Source organism: Neophocaena asiaeorientalis, unplaced genomic scaffold (assembly GCF_003031525.2).
Source record: "Neophocaena asiaeorientalis asiaeorientalis breed wild unplaced genomic scaffold, Neophocaena_asiaeorientalis_V1.1 scaffold132, whole genome shotgun sequence".
NCBI classification, from domain to species: Eukaryota; Metazoa; Chordata; class Mammalia; order Artiodactyla; family Phocoenidae; genus Neophocaena; species Neophocaena asiaeorientalis.
The window spans coordinates 543,586-560,963 of NW_020173393.1; the positions used below are offsets into that span (position 1 = coordinate 543,586).

Sequence of the window (17,378 nt, forward strand, 5' to 3'; positions counted from 1 at the left end):
CAACCATTTTCCTAGGCAGATAGCACATCCTCTACATGGATGGCTGTCAACTGAGGGCAGTTTTGAACCTGCCCAGGGACGCCGGGCAATGTCTGGAGACATTTTTGGTTGTCATAATTTTGTGCATGGTGGGTAGGGGGGCTGCTACCGGCATCTAGCCAAGGATGATGCTACACATCCTACAGTGCACAGGACAGCTCCCTGCAACAAAGAATCTTCTGGCCCAAGATGTCATATGAATTGAGAACTCCTTACTCTAGATGCTGTTATCTTTTTATGTCCCCTCTATTATGTTTTTAGCTGTCTTCTGAATTTTCAGATTTGTATTTTCCTCTCCAGTTTTTGCATTAAGCAGAAGTTATTATTATTTTTAGAAAAGTTTTATCGGAGGATAGTTGATTTACAATGTTGTGTTAGTTTCAGGTGTACAGCAAAGTGGATCAGTTCTGCATATACATATATCCACTCTTTTTTAGATTCTTTTCCCATACAGGCCATTACGGAGTATTGGGTAGAGTTCCCTGTGCTGTACTGTAGGTCCTTATTAGTTATCTATTTTATATATAGTAGTGTGTATATGTCAATCCCAATCTCCCAATTTATCCCCCTCCCCCCCATACCCCCTGGTAACTGTAAGTTTGTTTAAGCAGAAGTTATTTTGGATAACTTCTGAATGTTCTGTGAGGGTTCACTTAATCATCAGAATCTCTTCTGCATCCAGCATCATCTTTTGTGGGGCACAGGGATGAGAGAAAGTGCTCGGAGACCTGGGTGGGAGTCCTTGCTCTGGGCTTGGGGGTCAGATAAGTCTTTTTAACCTAGTTTTCTCATCTGTCTAGTAAGACTAAGTGGTGTCTCCCCTGAGTACCTCTCTTGGTGGTGGTGAGGACAAAATGAAGATGGTGTGTGTGACAGTATGTTGAAAAACGTAACGTGGAAGGAATAGCGTAACGATGATGTTAGTTCTCTGGAAACCAAGGAGAGCGCTCTATTTTAAATGTTGAACTGAAACAGGGCAATAACCAAGCTCAAGAATTGGGCAACTGCCCTTATAAGTCATAGCTGTTTTCTTAGTAGAAATGAGAGTCGGGAGGCTTAGAAGGATTGGTTCACAAAGAACTGCTAAAGAAGCGTCTGTGAGGCTCTTTATCAAGGAAGGTGGAAGTAGCAGGCATTTTGAGAACATCAAAACTTCATAATAAAAACCAGGAGCGAGACGGGTGCCTGCAATCTTGGTCACTCTTCCTTGTTATCCTGGGGGTCCTAGTCTGTAAAATAAGGAAAGCAGAAAAGTGATGTAAAAATATTAGACACGGACAGACAAAACTAATGTTACTTAGAGATGGTAAGATTTTTAATCAATACACTACCAGAACTGTTTATATATGAGGTCAGTATTAAAAATCTGTATACCAGCGCTTCTGTATGCCAACGATAACTATTTAGAAACTGTAATTGGAAAAGGTCCTATTCACAGCAGCAACAAGAATTATGCAGCCCCTAACCAATATATGAGATCTTTATGGAGGAAACTGTAATGTCTTACTGAAAGACAGGAAAAAGCTTGTTATACAAGGAGGTTTATTCAGAGGTAGGCCCTGTGGTTGTGGCTGAGCTGTTGCCCATGGAATCAAGGCTGAAGTGGGTTGAGTAGCTTTCTCAAGGTCACACAGCCAGTTACCAGGTCATTTTGACACTTACCACCAGACTTTCTCATACTTCCTAAACAGGATTTCTTACTGGTTTCCAGTAGGCATTTTCCTAACGAGTTTCTTCCGAGCGGTTGTGTGAGTTCGGCGAGTGGCTCTGCTGGATTCTGTAATACATCACTAGCGGACCATTTCTCTTGCTGTTTTGGCCATGAATTGGCCACCCCCCTCTCTCATCTTTCTGCCATTCTTCGTTCGTTCTCAGTAGGAGATGTGGCTTCTGTGCAAACACCAGGACTTACCATGCTGGCGAATCATGGTTTTAGGAGAGCCTCTTGTTGGCTATTAAGTACTTTATGCATTGGGGGTAGACTTAAAAAAAATGAATGATCATTTTTGGTGACTCATTTCCAATGGATCTATTCGACGAAGGCCTGTTGTTGAAAGACTCCCAGGGAAAATTGCCATACTTTTCTTGGCTTTGTACATTTAGACTTCCATTCGTTGGACTTTTAACCGTACTAGCAATGTTTGTAATGGCGGCGCTGTGTTAAATGCATACATTATACGATCCCAGCCACAATACAGTGATGTTAGTTATTATCATCCCCATTTTACAGATGAGAAAATTGAAGCTGAGGGGTTAAGAGATTGCCCTGGGTCATGCAGCTGGTAGAGCTAAATTTGAACCCAGGCGTGCCTGGGTTGTAACCATTGTACTATCCTGCTAGGGCTGCCTGTTAACTCTTAGATACCAGCTTTTCAATCCATGGCCTCTTAAAATACAAGAAAGAAAAATAAATCTTAATATCTAGCGACCCGCAAGCTCAAGTAGAGTCACCCAGGATAGCTTTTTAATGAATGTGTGAAATGCTCTAATTTTCTTCTGTTGTTATTGATGTATTTGTTCAAATTCCTTTTGAGAATGCACATTTGTTTTGAAACCAAACCTGTCTTTCTTGCCTACATTTCAGTCAGAACTAAGACATGGTCCGTTTTACTATATGAAGCAGCCACTCACCACAGACCCTGTTGATGTTGTACCGCAGGATGGACGAAATGATTTCTACTGCTGGGTTTGTCACCGGGAAGGCCAAGTCCTTTGCTGTGAGCTCTGTCCCCGGGTTTATCACGCTAAGTGTCTGAGACTGACATCGGAACCAGAGGGGGACTGGTTTTGTCCTGAATGTGAGGTTAGTTCCTGCTGAATGAATGCATTGTCTGCCTCGTTTCTTCTTTCTTTTCTTCCTTTTATTTCAAAATTTTCAAATAATCCAAACACAAAGAAAAGAGAAGTTTCTTGCCTTCCATCTGCTCTATCCTGGTCACCCCCTTTTTTGGACCAACATAAGCAACGGCCTTAGCACTGCAGCTCTTGGAAAGACAATTGCACTGATTTTTTTTTTTTTTGGTCTCACTGCGTGGCTTGTGGGATCTTAGTTCCCCTAGCAGGGATCGAACCCGCGCCCCTGGCAATGGGAGTGTGGAGTCTTAACCGCTGGACCGCCAGGAAGGTCCCCTGCACTGAATATTGATTTTGATTCTTCATGGGTCTTCGGATCACTTTGAGATCTTCAACCTTCTCTGATTCTCCTGTAATGAACATTCCAGAAGTTATAAACTTCTGACAAGTTTGTATGTTTTGAAGAGATCCCACGCTATTTTCTTCCTTCTTGGATGTTGTCTCCTGCTGCATCATTGAATCATCGGCAGTAGCTAAGCTGGGAAGACCAGTGTTGGTTGTATGTCCCACGTGGTTGCCATCTGATGCTCTTATTCACGCGACAGCTGTTTCTCCCATGCCTGTTAGGTACTAGGGGTTCAACAGTGAACAAAAAGAGGCCTGAATCCCATTCTTTTCAGGAGAAAAGGACAAAAACCACAATAAAGTTGTATACCGTGTGTTAGAAGAAGAATGTTCTAGAGAAAATGAATTGAAAGTGAGGAATAGGGAGTGAGGGGGGTACAGAGTGTTTCCATTTTAAATGACGAAGTCCAGGAAGTCCTCTTAAGATTTAGCAAAGACTTGAAGAAGGGAAGGAGTGAGCCGTGGGGCAATGGCGGGATGGCCTTCCAGGCTGAGGGGGCTGCAGGTACAGAACCCAAGGGAGAAGCACACGGGTATAGTGAAGGGAACGTGCATATTTCATTTGTAGCAAAGCCTAAACGCTCTTCATGAAAACAGTTACCATGGTTTCCACTTTTCTGAGGTGTTTTCTAGTCTCAGTAACTTCCAACTATGATGCTTTTTCAAAATGCTGAAAATAAGAATGTCATCTAGAAAACAAAAACAAAAACAAATTAAAAACAAAAACAGAGCTTCCCTGGTGGCGCAGTGGTTAAGGATCCGCCTGCCGATGCAGGGGACGCGCATTCGAGCCCTGGTGCGGGAAGATCCCACATGCCGTGGAGCAGCTGAGCCCGTGCGCCACAACTACTGAGCCTGCGCTCTAGAGCCCGCGAGCCTGAGCCTGCGTGCCACAACTACTGAGACCGCACGCCTAGAGTCCGTGCTCCTCAACAAGAAAAGCAACTGCAGTGAGAAGCCCGCGCACCACAACGAAGAGTAGCCCCCACTAACCGCAACTAGAGGAAGCCCCTGCGCGGCAACGAAGACCCAATGCAGCCATAAATAAATAAATAGATTTATTAAAAAAAACCCCAAATAATGTCATCTACAAAATCCTTTAATATGGAACGTCACCTGGATTCAAAGGTATATTGGCATTAGGTCTCAAACGCGAGGACGCTTTCTGTGTAGGAATTGGAAAGCTCTCCCAGCTGTTGATAGTGGGGAAAAAAGCAAGCTTTAGGACAGTGTCAGTAGTACTGCTTTTGGGTAGTGGATGGAGCAAAAATCTGTGGAAAGAAAGTAGAGGCCAGGTCAGTATGATGATGACATTTTAATGGTGTTCTGCCTCTAAAATTGCAAAAGATGGTCACTGGTTTTCTTTGTGTTCCTGTAGACGGAGAGATTGCTCAGCAGTGCCCTCCTGTTCAGAACCTGAACTCATCCTGCATTTAATGTGGGAACTGGAACCTTCATTTATTTTCTTTTGTCTTGACCTTCCCTTCCCAATTGTTTAATAATTTTGCAGAGAAGATAGTGGCTCAGATAGGATGCTTTTGCTGTAAATAATAGATCTTGATGAAAGGCAGCTGAAACCAGAGAGATTTATTATCGTGTGTAGAAAGAACCCAGAGGCAGGGCCAGGCCAGCGTTTGTTCAGAGCCAGACTCTTTGCATTTCATTGTCGAGGCAGTGTGTCCCTCATGGCCGTAAGGTGGCTGCTGGGGGTTTTATCACGCGTGACTAGATAACAGTCCCTGAGTGGAGTGTCTCTTCTCAATCCTGTTTTTATCAAGCAGAAGACTTTGCCCATCAGCCTCCAGCTGACACGCCCTTGAGCTCATTGGTCAGGATTGGACCACCAGTCCCCATGCAGAAAAGGCTCAAAAATGTTTGTTTGGTACTTTCAGTCTGTATCGTGGGAACCGGCCACTGCCAACCAGGAGGACGTGGCCAGGGCTGGGGGAGAAGAGGTGAATGACAGTTGAGCGGGCGACCCAAGTATTGAGTGTGGATAGTTACCTGGAAATGAACTGGAATTCAGACAGACAGGTGTTCTATGTCTAAAATTTAGAGTCCTGAATTTCTTCTAGTGGTGAATTGGTGCGGTGGTCAACTGGGAAGACTAGCTTTTTCGGCTCTGGTAGCTAAGCAGTGAGATCCGTGCGTCACAGACTGATTTCAGCTTATGAGCGCCTCTTGTGTTGCCCTTTTTCTCGACAACCAACCAGACACGCCTGCAAGTTCCTTTTGGAGGATCCGGAGATCTGAAGAATGGAAATGAAATCCAGATTAATTGGAGAAAACGTTTCTCAGCTCTCCCTACACAGATGGTTCAAGAGTGTTTCCTGATAGCATCTGAATTTACCATTTTTGTTGTTCCTGCTACCTGAGGATTCCGAAGCTCTTAGATCAAGTATCAGATTTACATAGCAGAATCTGGTATCAGACATGTCTTTGATGGGAATTTCTCTTACAAAGTGACATTTATTTCCTACAGAGATAGACAGCTAGACTGCTCCGTGGGTAATTTGCCAGAAGGTCCTGAGTGGGTTCATCACATCAGTGGTGACGGAGAATGAAGTCATTTTTATTATTACTTCACTACCATCCCTTGGATTCTTTCTGCAGGAAAGATTGTCGCTTTCCAACCGTGATGTCATTGAATTAATTCCTTGTCAGTTTCCTGAAAGTTAGCCCAGAACCTTAAGAGGATCAAGGAAAGTGGCTGATTCACTGTGTGAAGAGATTAACCCTGAAACCATCAGTGGCCTTTCATGTCCTATTCTTGAAACCCAAGGTTATAGCAATGACCGATTTTTCAGGTCCTTGCCCACCCCACCCTTTTTTTCAGATTATATTGTCTACATGAGCTAAAAACGGTTCTTAGTTAATCGATGGATCGGTGTGCTTCTTAATTTTTATTCACTGATCCAGCACCCATGTCAAGTAGATTGGAGTGCTCGTCAAGCGAAACAACTGGTCTCATGTAGATGGGAATTATTTTTTGCGTGTGAACTTACTGGAAAATTAGGAGGAAAGGGAAATGAGTACATGGGATCGTAATTTTTTTTTTTCTAACTGGATATTTGTGTGATTTTGATTTGTAGAAGATTACAGTAGCAGAATGCATCGAGACTCAGAGTAAAGCCATGACAATGCTCACCATTGAACAGTTATCCTACCTGCTCAAGTTTGCCATTCAGAAAATGAAACAGCCAGGGGTAAGATGACACTTCCTCTTGTTATAAGTGTGAATGAGAATAGTGACCTTTGTTCTGTTAACATTTTTGTTCCTTGTAGTTGCCTGAGCTTTTCAGACACCTGTGCTTATTACTCTTTGGGTCTTGTGTGCCCAGATTCAGATACCTGTAAATTAAATTTGACAACGCCATTAAGTTAATTCTCAAAAGTGAGCACTTTGTGAGACCAAGGAGTTTAATCAGGAAATGACATATATTAGAAAGCTGGTGGGGATTTAAAATTCTGAGTGGTTGAGAAGTGAAACCTCAGACCGCATCGGGTAAGGGGGAGTCAGTAGAATTCCATTTCAGTGAGAGAGCTGAGTACAACCCAGTTTGTTTGTAATCAAGGCCTAATGGTGGAACCTTCAGGTAAGAGTCCACCAGTGAGATTTCTGTAAAGGGTGAGAATTTTGAAACGGGATTTGATGTACAGCCTTTGCCCTTTAAGGAAAATCTGTCTGCGAAAGCAGGCCCGCCGCGTTCAGCTGGCAAGCGGTGTACTTCTCCGTGGTTTCCCTCCCAGAAGTCCCAGTCATATCATAGCTGTGATGGTGGTTTTGTAGTTTTTTGTGACAGGTTTCAGAAAGATGGCAGTAAAATACCTTGTTTTTAAAGATAATATGTTACGGGCTTCCCTGGTGGCGCAGTGGTTGAGAGTCCGCCTGCCGATGCGGGGGACACGGGTTCGTGCCCTGGTCCGGGAAGATCCCACGTGCCGCGGAGCGGCTGGGCCCGTGAGCCATGGCCACTGAGCCTGTGGGTCTGGAGCCTGTGCTCCGCAACGGAAGAGGCCACAACAGTGAGAGGCCCGCATACCGCCAAAAAACAAAACAAAACAAAACAAAATGTTATGACGAGATAATCAACATGTTATGACATTTTTCCTGTGGAAACTTGGGTTCTTGGGTAGGGTTCTTTTCTGTTACACAAAGGCACCATATGGGCTACTGGTGACCCTTTGTGAAACTCTTCAGAGTTTGCTTTCTAAGTCAAATAAATGTATGAAATGTAGATTCTGAGTGCTTTTAGTAGCCATTGTGGTTTAATTTCTTTAAAAAAGGTAGAAGCTTTAGTTTTGAGATTATATTCTGAAATTTGATATCATGATGAAAAAAATTCAGAGCATGCCAGTTGGGGGTTGCTAAATTGAGAACCTGTCTCTTTCACAAAATCTCTGTCAATGGAAGCAAAAGTATATAGCCTAAGTTTTGCAAAAAAACAAACTTTGACAAGGAGAATTGATTCATGTAGATTTGTCAACACTGTGGAATTAATTATAAACCAAAAAGAAAAATCAAAGAAGGTGTGAATTTCTTATGTAAATTGTTTGTTACAAAATCGGAACAGAAAGTTGCTGATTTTTGTGGAAGCATCCTTTTAACTTAAAATGGCCAAAATGATTCTGGATGAGAGAGAGCTTGGATGACTGCAAATGGTAATCCGTTCAGATGCCTTGCTTGAGCATAATTTGGTGTTTAATGAAATCTTTTAGAATTTTTTTTTTATCGATAAGCAAATAGTACCCATCAACAAACCAGGCCTTGCATTTTGAACTGATTCTTATTACCCCATAAGAAAGTGGATCAAGGTACAAAACCTTTACACAGTCCCTGCTTTGTTTTGTTTCTGTTTTTTTTTTTTTTTTTGCTGTGACACGTGGCCTGTGGGATCTTAGTTCCCTGACCAGGGATCGAACACGTGCCCACTGCATTGGAAGCGCAGAGTCTTAACCACTGGACCTCCAGGGAAGTCCCCACACAGTCCCTGTTTTTTGTTTTGTTTTGTTTTTTTACAGTCCCTGTTTTGAAAGTAATTTGGCCCCTCAAAGGAGGAGCAAAACCTCACTAAAATTTCCGCCCATGTGTAAGATATCTGTTGGCACTTTAGGGGAACTTTATTTGGTGTGTCATCTCTAGGTGTAGCCAGATTTCACCCCCAGTCAGTTTTGATTATGGACATTTTCAGTGTATAGATAAGCCGCCTTCAGAATTCAGGTCTCAAGTAATGATAGCGTGTTCTTGTCCGTCTTAATTGAAGAGGCCTGGACCTGTTACTGAAAACAAAACAAATGACAAAACTGGAACACAGCTGGGCCCATGATTATGGATAACGGGGCAGAATTTGAAGGTGAACCAGTTTGGAGCTTCTCAAGGGCCTATTTTGTAGAAAGTTTTAGAACTGTATTTTCTGGAAAGTTGTCTGTTTTAAAGTACATTGCTGGTATTAATGCTTGGTCTTCCATAGCAGTGATGGGTTTGTGTCTGTGTATGTGCATCTTTTCTTTTATAGACAGATGCATTCCAGAAGCCCGTTCCGTTGGAACAGCATCCCGACTATGCGGAATACATCTTCCATCCCATGGACCTTTGTACATTGGAAAAGGTTGGCTTCCATCAAAAAGCCAATTGTCAAGATGATTAAAGATCCTCCCTCACTTCCCGTGCCCCATCTCGAGTTAGATGGTTCTGTGCCATTTTTATTTGGATGGAAGAATTCTCATTCCCCTAACTTCTGTAACATTTTCCCAAGGATTGCAATGGGTGTTGAAATCCACTGCTTAGCTCCAAATAGTATTATACTTCTGCTGGTGATTCTAGCTTTTTATATGAGAAAGTCACAGCTTCTAAGAATTATTGATTTGGTTGATTTGAGCCTTACCCTTCTCTTTCTTTTGGAGGTGCTAATAAGAGCAGCAGGATGGAAGAAGAGAAAATTAAGTGTCTGGGAGACCTTCGTGTTAGCAGTGAATAAGTGGCTTCTTAGATCTTGACTTATTTCACTGATAAGAGTATTTCTTTAATGCCTGAAAGTGTTTTTAAAGGTTCAAACTAAAATTCCATGCTGAAAAATTACACATGTAACATTTTAGGTTGTGTATGTCATCCTGGTGCTGATTTTCAAATTGCCGGCACCAAAATATGGTTAAAGAAAAGCGTGGGTGAGGAGAAAACATTACTTTATATTGTATGCATTGATGATCCCCAAAACAGTAAATCCAGCCTGCTTTGGAAAATTGCACACACCCTTACGGTATTAAACAAAAGAAGGAATTCCAAAAAGACAAGGTTGGAATCCTGGCTTCCTAAATTATTAGCTTTGGAACTTTGATTAGTACCTTTAACATTACCATACCTCAGTTTCCCTGTCTGTAAAATGGGGATAGTGACTGCTTCCTTGAGTTTTCAATTATGAGGCTTATGTGAGGCTGTACAATTAATAATAAATGGGTAAATATGTAAAATATCCTGGTTTGGCGGAAGAAGCTGCTTGATAAATGGCAGTGCTCTAAGATGAGAAAATTCAAGTTAGTGTGGTGAATTCAGGGAATGCATTTTTATAGAGCTATAGATCTCAACTATAATAGCATCTTGGGAAATGAGTAGAAGCATTAATTAATTTGGCAAATGACTGCGAAGAAAATTATGTGGGGACGCAGGTGTTACTGGTTGTGGCTTATAGAGACTCACTGGTGATTATTTTCTGTGGCTTTTCTTCCCAGAACGCTAAGAAGAAAATGTATGGCTGCACAGAAGCCTTCCTGGCTGATGCAAAATGGATTTTGCACAACTGCATCATTTATAATGGGGGTGAGTGGATTAGATGACTCTTACGAGTGAGAGTATGCTGTGTGTGTTGCCCGTTCTCCTGCCCTTCATAAAAAATCAGGCTCTTTTTTCATGCATCAGGGCCAATAGCTGAGAATACTGGTGTATAGATTGCTGACGTGTGTGAACAGGGGGCAGTGACTACATGCATTTTAAGGTATGAGCTGATGTCCACAGTGGCTTGTGACTATATGATGCTTTTACCTGTCCTTTAAAAAAAAACCTTATTTTAATGGAGGAATAATTACATAAAATAAAGAGCACAGATTTTACAGGTACATTCCATGAATTTGACAAGTGTGTAACCAGCTCTGTAACTACAACCCCAAATAAGATCTTAGAACATTTCTGTCACCCCATTATATTCCCAGTTGCCCCTCCAGTAAATCCACCCTCCTGAAAAGGAACTATTCTGTTTTCTGTAACTAGAGATTAGTTTTACATGTTCTAGAATTTCATACCAGTGGAGTCAGAGTGCCCTCTTTTATGCCTGGCTATGATGACACAGTGTAATATTTTGGGGATTCATTCATGTTGTGTCTATCAGTGGTTTGTTTCTTTTTATCGCTGAGTGGTATCAATATATATATATAGTTTTTATACATTATTTTATTTATTTATTTTTGGCTGCGCTATGTCTGTTGCTGCACGCGGGCTTTCTCTAGTTGTGGCAAGCGGGGGCTACTCTTTGTTGCGGTGCACGGGCTTCTCATCGCGGCGGCTTCTCTGGTTGTGGAGCACGGACTCTAGGCGCGTGGCCTTCAGTAGTTGTGGCATGCGGGCTCAGTAGTTGTGGCTCGCGGTCTCTAGAGCGCAGGCTCAGTAGTTGTGGCTCACGGGCTTAGTTGCTCCGCGGCATGTGGGATCTTCCCGGACCAGGGCTCAAACCCGTGTCTCCTGCATTAGCAGGCGGATTCTTAACCACTGCGCCACCAGGGAAGTCCGGTAACAATATTGTAACAACATACAATTTATTCATCCATTCCCTTTGTTGATGTTGATGGATATTTGGATTGTTTTCAGTTTTTGGCTGTTATGAATAAAGCCACTGTGAACATTCTTATACAAGTCTTTGTATGGACACATGCTTTCATTTCTCTTGGATAAATACCCAAGACTGGTATTGCTAGATCATTGAGTAGGTTTATATTTAAATTTATAAGACATTTAACCAAATTGTTTTGCAAATTGGTTGTATTATTTTACATTCCTTCTAGCAGAGTATATGAGAATCTTTGTTGCTCCACATCATTGTCAACATTTGGTATTATCTGTTTTTAATTTTGCCTATTCTTGAAGGCATGAAATATTATGTCGTGGTGGTTTTGCCTGTCTCTAATGACTAATGGTATGAGTATCTTTTCATGTGCTTATTAGTCATTTGTATATCATTTGTTGGTGAAACATCTATGCAGATCTTTTGCTCATTTCAAAAATTGGGTTGTTTGTTTTTTATTATTGAGTTTTAGGAGTTCTTTATATTCTGGTTAAAGTTTTGTCAGTTGCATTTTTGTGGGTTAAGCCTTCTGGACAGAATGGAGGAGAGCTCCCATTAAAATCTCCTCGATGGGCACCTTTCCCATTGTCCTACCCTCTCCCACAATCCTCTCTGTCTACCTTCTGGCCAGGTAGATCTTTCAGGGTCCTGCCCTGTTATCTTCTTCCTGTCCCCTGCTGGAACACTCTTCCCCTCTTTGCTTTGATGAGTTTTCCTTATCCTTCAGTCTCAGCCTCTCAGTCCTCTGAGGAGCCTTCCTTCATGACCCAAACCATACTATGTACTCTTGTTAAGGGCTCTCACAGTACCTGTACTTCCCGGTGGCAGTATTTTATCACACTTTCTGGATGGTGCTTTTTTTTCATTTGAGTTGCTCACCAGGATGTAAGCCCTTTAAGGGCAGATGCCAAACTTGTTTCCTGTATACCCTTGGGCCTAGCGTAGACTGTTGTTAGCTGATGTTTGAGCAAAGATATGTGAATGGATGGCTATCTGCTTAAAGTACATGTTTTGCATTATTAACTCAGTAGCAGGGTTGGGGTGCAGGGAGGAGAGAAAGAGAGGTATCCTAGACATTGAGAATTTGTGTAAAGGTTATAAACTCAAATATATAGAAAGGGCAGTAAGATCGTATAAACAAGTGAACGAGCTCAGGCAGCAGAAAAATAACATAAGCCAGGGTGACCACTAGCCATGGGGAGAGCGAGTGACTGCGGAGAACAGGGAACTCCTGCCTGGTCTGGAGGGGTATCTCCCCTGGACACTCCAGTGGTTTATTGGATACAGAGTTCTTAGCTCTTCTGAGTTTTCAAGACAGGCCAGAAATCTAGGTATTTGTGTGTGTGCGTATGAAATCTTTTTGCCACCAAATTTACAATTTCTAAAAATTGTCATAAGGTTCTAAGAAAACACGGCTTTTTGGCCATCTTGTTCTCTGGTTTCGTGTAAAGGTTCAGGGTTAAGAGTTAGACCTGGGGCCATATCCTCAACTCGTTAGCTAAATGGTCTCATATAAGTGATGACTCCTGAGCCTCGGTTTACTCTTTGGTGAAATGAGAACATTCATGCCTGCTTCCTAATTAGGCTTTTTGAAGAGTTAACAAGAAAATGTATTTCAGAGCACCAGGAACAGTAGAGTTACTCAATTAAATGTCTTCTTTCTCCTGTACTATTCTTGGGTTGGCGTCTGGGACAATGGGCAGAAGAAGGCTCCTTTTCACTAATTTGAGCCTTGAGAATATAAAAGCATCTTTCAAATATTAATTCATGAGCTGTCGGAAACCAACACAAATTGTTATGTTTCAGAGAAGATGACATCTAAGCACCAAAGATTGGTTCATGGGAAAAGTCACCTAATCTGAACTGATGTTAGAAGCCAGAAATGTATGGTTTTTAACCTTTAAAAGGTTAATCCTGGAAGAAAGCAAGTTAAAATGTTGTAAGTGGAGGTATAATCCCAAGGCTGGGTATTTCTGTGTTTCCATTTGAATTAATCTATTTTCTTATTCCCTCAGGAAATCACAAATTGACGCAAATAGCGAAAGTAGTCATCAAAATCTGTGAGCATGAGGTATGTGTTTCCTGCTGTCCCCTTTTAAGTGTACCTAGAATGAAGGCGTGGGGTGATTGAAGTTTCCGTTTGCGGAATCTCCCAGCGGGTAGCTCTGGTAATTTTGGAATTTGCTGAGGTACAGATAGCGCCCCTCTCTTCAAGGAAAGTAAAAGCAACAGATATGCCATAATATGTTATAAATCAACACCCTAGTCTTAGATCTAAGAGAGATGGGAGTTTTCAGCCTTGAGTCATGGTCCAGCACTGCACATCCTGAGTTTTCAGGGTCAAATAGAGTTTATGATTGCTTTGCCCCACAATCTGTGGCATCCCCTCAGGTCCCTTTCAGTCTTCTTGCAGAAGGTATTTGGGTTTTGACATTATTTGCAGGAAAGGTCCTGAGTTTCTCTGAGAGTGGCCCAGGTGTCCTGGAAAAATACCCTCTAGTTCTGATGGTGTGGATGAAATGAAGCTCCTGGGCTGGGTGCCCTGAGGCTCTAGCGGTTGCAGGACAGGCTGATGGCAGAAATGGTACAGGGGAGCCTTTCTTTGTTAGATCCCTGTTGTGAGCACAAAAAACTGAGATGTAATGGCCTTCAGCCTGTCTGCAGCATCATCTATCCATCCGTTCATTTGTAAAGAAAACATTTGGATATCTTAGGATATGTCCATGTCTATATATTTGTATAGAGAGAGTTTTATAATGTACATTTTTCACTCTGTTTTCCTAGGTAATGAAACATGGAGGAAGAATAGAATTTATCATGGCTGTTCTCATGATTTATTTCCTTAGTATAATTGTTAGAAATGCAACTACTAGGTCTGAGGCTATCAACATGGCTTTGGGTAGATATCTCTTGATTGTTTTCTGGAAATGCTACAGCATTCCTTATACAGTGAACTGGTATGAACAAATGTAGTGTTTTTTCTGTGTCGTTGGCAATGCTGGAAGTTCCAGTTTGAAAACTGTTTGTATATATGTTTTTGCCCCAGTGTGATCAGCAAAAAACAGTGGCATCTCACTGTGATTGTGATTTTGATTTCTTTGATGCAAGTGGTGATGGACTGCTTTCTGATATGCTTGTTGGCGACTTGGAGTTGTCTCTGGGCGAGTTGTTCAGTTGTTTCCCCCTTGAGGATTCGTTTCCCTTGATGTAGGTGCTGAAGCCTAGACTTTTAACTGGTGGGTGGTCATAATGTAGAATTTATTGAACCCAGATGCTCTTTGTCTGGCAATTCTGAACCTACCTGTTGGCAACGCAGTGCTGCTTTGTGGGCTCCAATGCCAGGGCTGTCCTGGACTTGATGTTGCCGCTTTGTTCTGCCCAGTACCTTTGGAATAGCCCAGAAGGAGAGTGGGTAGAAGGAAGAAATATGGTCCACCGTTCACTCATTCATTCATTTACTCATTTATTCATTGCCCTCAATTGGTCAGTCCATTATAATTAGTAATTACTATAAAATTATGAATTAATAATCATTAGTTGAGCACCTGCTATGTGTCTGGCACCTTGTCACTTGAAGTGCTTTACATTTATCTCATGTAATTTTTATAATAATTCTGTTTGGTAGGTACTGCTTTCATCCCCATTCTATGAGGTGAGGAAATGGACGCTCAGACAGTATAAGCAACTTTTCCTAAAGTTCTAGAACTAGGATATAGTGGAGTCTGAATTTAGATCCAAGAAGTGAGCTTCCAGGGCCCTTAGTTCTAAGTCATGACGATTCTCTGGGGGGAATGCACTTTCTCAGGAGAGAGGACGGCCAGTTACAGAATTTTCAGTTATCCGTGGAAATAAAATAGAGTAAACGTGGTATTAATTAATTGCTGTGGATGGTGTGATTAGAGATATATAGAATTGAGCATGGGAAGCAGAGGCCAGAGTCGAGGGAAGGGATTGGGGAGCTCAGACAGGTGGACTGAGGCCAGACCATGCATGGCCTTGAAGGAACTGACCAGGTGCTTATTTATTTATCTAAATTTATTTATTTATTTATTTTTGACTGCGTTGGGTCTTCGTTGCTGCGCGTGGGCTTTCTCTAGTTGTGGCGAGCGGGGGCTACTCTTCCTTGCGGCGCGTGGGCTTCTCATTGCTGTGGCTTCCCTTGTTGCGGAGCACGGGCTCTAGGCGTGCGGGCTTCGGTAGTTGTGGCACTCAGGCTCAGTAGTTGTGGCTTGTGGGCTCTAGAGTGCAGGCTCAGCAGTTGTGGTACACGGGCTTAGTTGCTCCATGGCATGTGGGATCCTCTTGGACCAGGGCTCGAACCCGCGTCCCCTGCATCGGCAGGCGGATTTGCAACCACTGCGCCACCAGGGAAGCCCTGACCAGTTGTTTAGATTTCATTGTTAGTTTCTCAACCTTGGCACTACTGACATTTGAGTCCAGAGACATGTTTGTTGCAGGAGCTGTCCTTGTACCATCATAGACTCCAGTCTCAACGGTCCACCCCCAGTTGTGATGACCGGTGACTGAAAATGCCTTCAGTTATGCCAAGTGTCCCTGGAAGGGTTAAACTGTCCCAGTAGAGAACCACTGGTCTCAGGAGAGGGACCAGATGGGACCTGTGTGTGTAGAAGGTGGCTCTGGCTGCTCTGTCTGTGTGGGGAATGGACCAAGCTTAGGAAGCTGGGAGACATGGTCCAGCGAGAGAGGCTGGCGGCTGGGGCTAGGTGGGCGAGTCGGGGCTGGTGAGAAATAGTTGGACTGATGTCCAGGGTGTTCCCCACTGTGGGACTTAGGTTAGCTAATCTTACCTGCCAATATCATCATGCATTTCTTGAGGGCCTGCAGATATAAGACCCCTGGGAATGACACATTCTAACACAGTTTTGCTTTACAGATGAATGAAATCGAAGTTTGTCCAGAGTGTTATCTAGCTGCTTGCCAAAAACGAGATAACTGGTTTTGTGAGCCTTGTGTAAGTTGGATTTCCTTTCCTTTCTTTGTTTTCTGAACTCTATGCCTTGGGTGACCCAGGACAGCTTTCTCCAGGTGGCTTATTGGATGAAACTTTGGATAAAGTTTTAAAATAATTTTCTTACTGAAAAGTACGTTATGGCAGAATGGGAGTAATCCAGGTGGGATAAACCTCTTTGGCTGAAAGGTCATGTGCCAGAGGTAGCGTCACAATTTGCTGGGTTTATTAGCCCTCGAAAACAGCAGGATGCAGAGTGCAAAGAAGCTCATCAGAGAGCAGAGACGTGCCACAGTCGTGCAGATGATGAGCCGAGTCGTGTTAAATGAGTGTGTTACTTACAAATCGTGTTGGGTCTATTTTAAGAGGTTTGGAAATCCCTCCCAGGGTTAACTCCATGGTCTCTCCAAACCGTGGTTCTTGAGGGTGGGATTGGGGTGGGGAGAGAAAGTCACCCCAGTTGTCCCCGTGGATCTGTATTTTCCAGACTGCTGTTCTGTAGAGAAGTGTGTCGTTGCGGTGAGCTGGGAGGATGGGGGTGCGGGGGGAGGGTATTGGGCCGCAAGATTGGGCAAGTAGAGTTGAGAATGCAAACATAGTTTGTCTTTTCCTGCATTTCGAGATGGACATCTGAATCGTCAAGGCCCTGAGTAGCTCTCGGTAAAGAATAAAGTTAGCTAATGCCGTCCCTTATTATATGCTGGACGTAAGGTGCCTTTAACCCTCCAGCTTAACAGAGGGTGTAGGTATAACTGTCCCTGTGTTGCCCAGAAAGGTACAGTCTCTTGTTCGCTCCCACCCGGGCAAGGGCGGCACAGCCAGAGTTGAAGCCTCGTTTTGGTCAGTGCTCGCTTCTTTTTGGGTTTCCCCATTTAACCCCATTCCCAGCCTTGCCCGGGGAATGGCCACACGTGTAGTGACTGCCACTTGGGGAGACCCTGCTGGAAGTTGTTTGCTTTCATTCTGTGGCCTGTATCAATTCTGCCTTAGCTTCACCTCACCCACCGAGCTTTTATGTGTGCCTCTTGCCGTCGAATACATACAAACTCTGGCTTTTGTTTTTCTTTTCCTAGAGCAATCCACATCCTTTGGTTTGGGCAAAACTGAAGGGGTTTCCATTCTGGCCTGCGAAAGCTCTGAGGGATAAAGATGGGCAGGTTGATGCCCGTTTCTTTGGACAACACGACAGGTGGGAGTTAAACACAGGCTTCAAACGAGTAGCTGTGACTGAACCTTTGATCCTGTCAGTGAATACAAGAAGGGGCGGTGGGTACGGCTATTATTTTATTGTCTTGATACCAGCCAGTGATGTACTTTAAAAATCCTGTCCTGGGCTGTGGTAA

At 43.1% G+C, this 17,378-nt stretch overlaps 1 protein-coding gene across 1 annotated transcript in view; it reads left to right on the forward strand.

Annotated features, from left to right (window-relative positions):
• The first annotated feature begins 2,626 nt into the window (after positions 1-2,626).
• ZMYND8 (zinc finger MYND-type containing 8) overlaps positions 2,627-17,378 on the forward strand; it is a 77,353-nt gene continuing 62,601 nt past the window's right edge. The window contains exons 1-7 of the mRNA XM_024746794.1: positions 2,627-2,842; positions 6,330-6,443; positions 8,754-8,846; positions 9,964-10,051; positions 13,082-13,137; positions 15,961-16,038; positions 17,109-17,224. Of these exons, the coding sequence (XP_024602562.1) occupies positions 2,654-2,842; positions 6,330-6,443; positions 8,754-8,846; positions 9,964-10,051; positions 13,082-13,137; positions 15,961-16,038; positions 17,109-17,224 (734 nt within the window). The 5' untranslated portion in view covers positions 2,627-2,653. The remainder of the gene's footprint in view (positions 2,843-6,329; positions 6,444-8,753; positions 8,847-9,963; positions 10,052-13,081; positions 13,138-15,960; positions 16,039-17,108; positions 17,225-17,378) is intronic.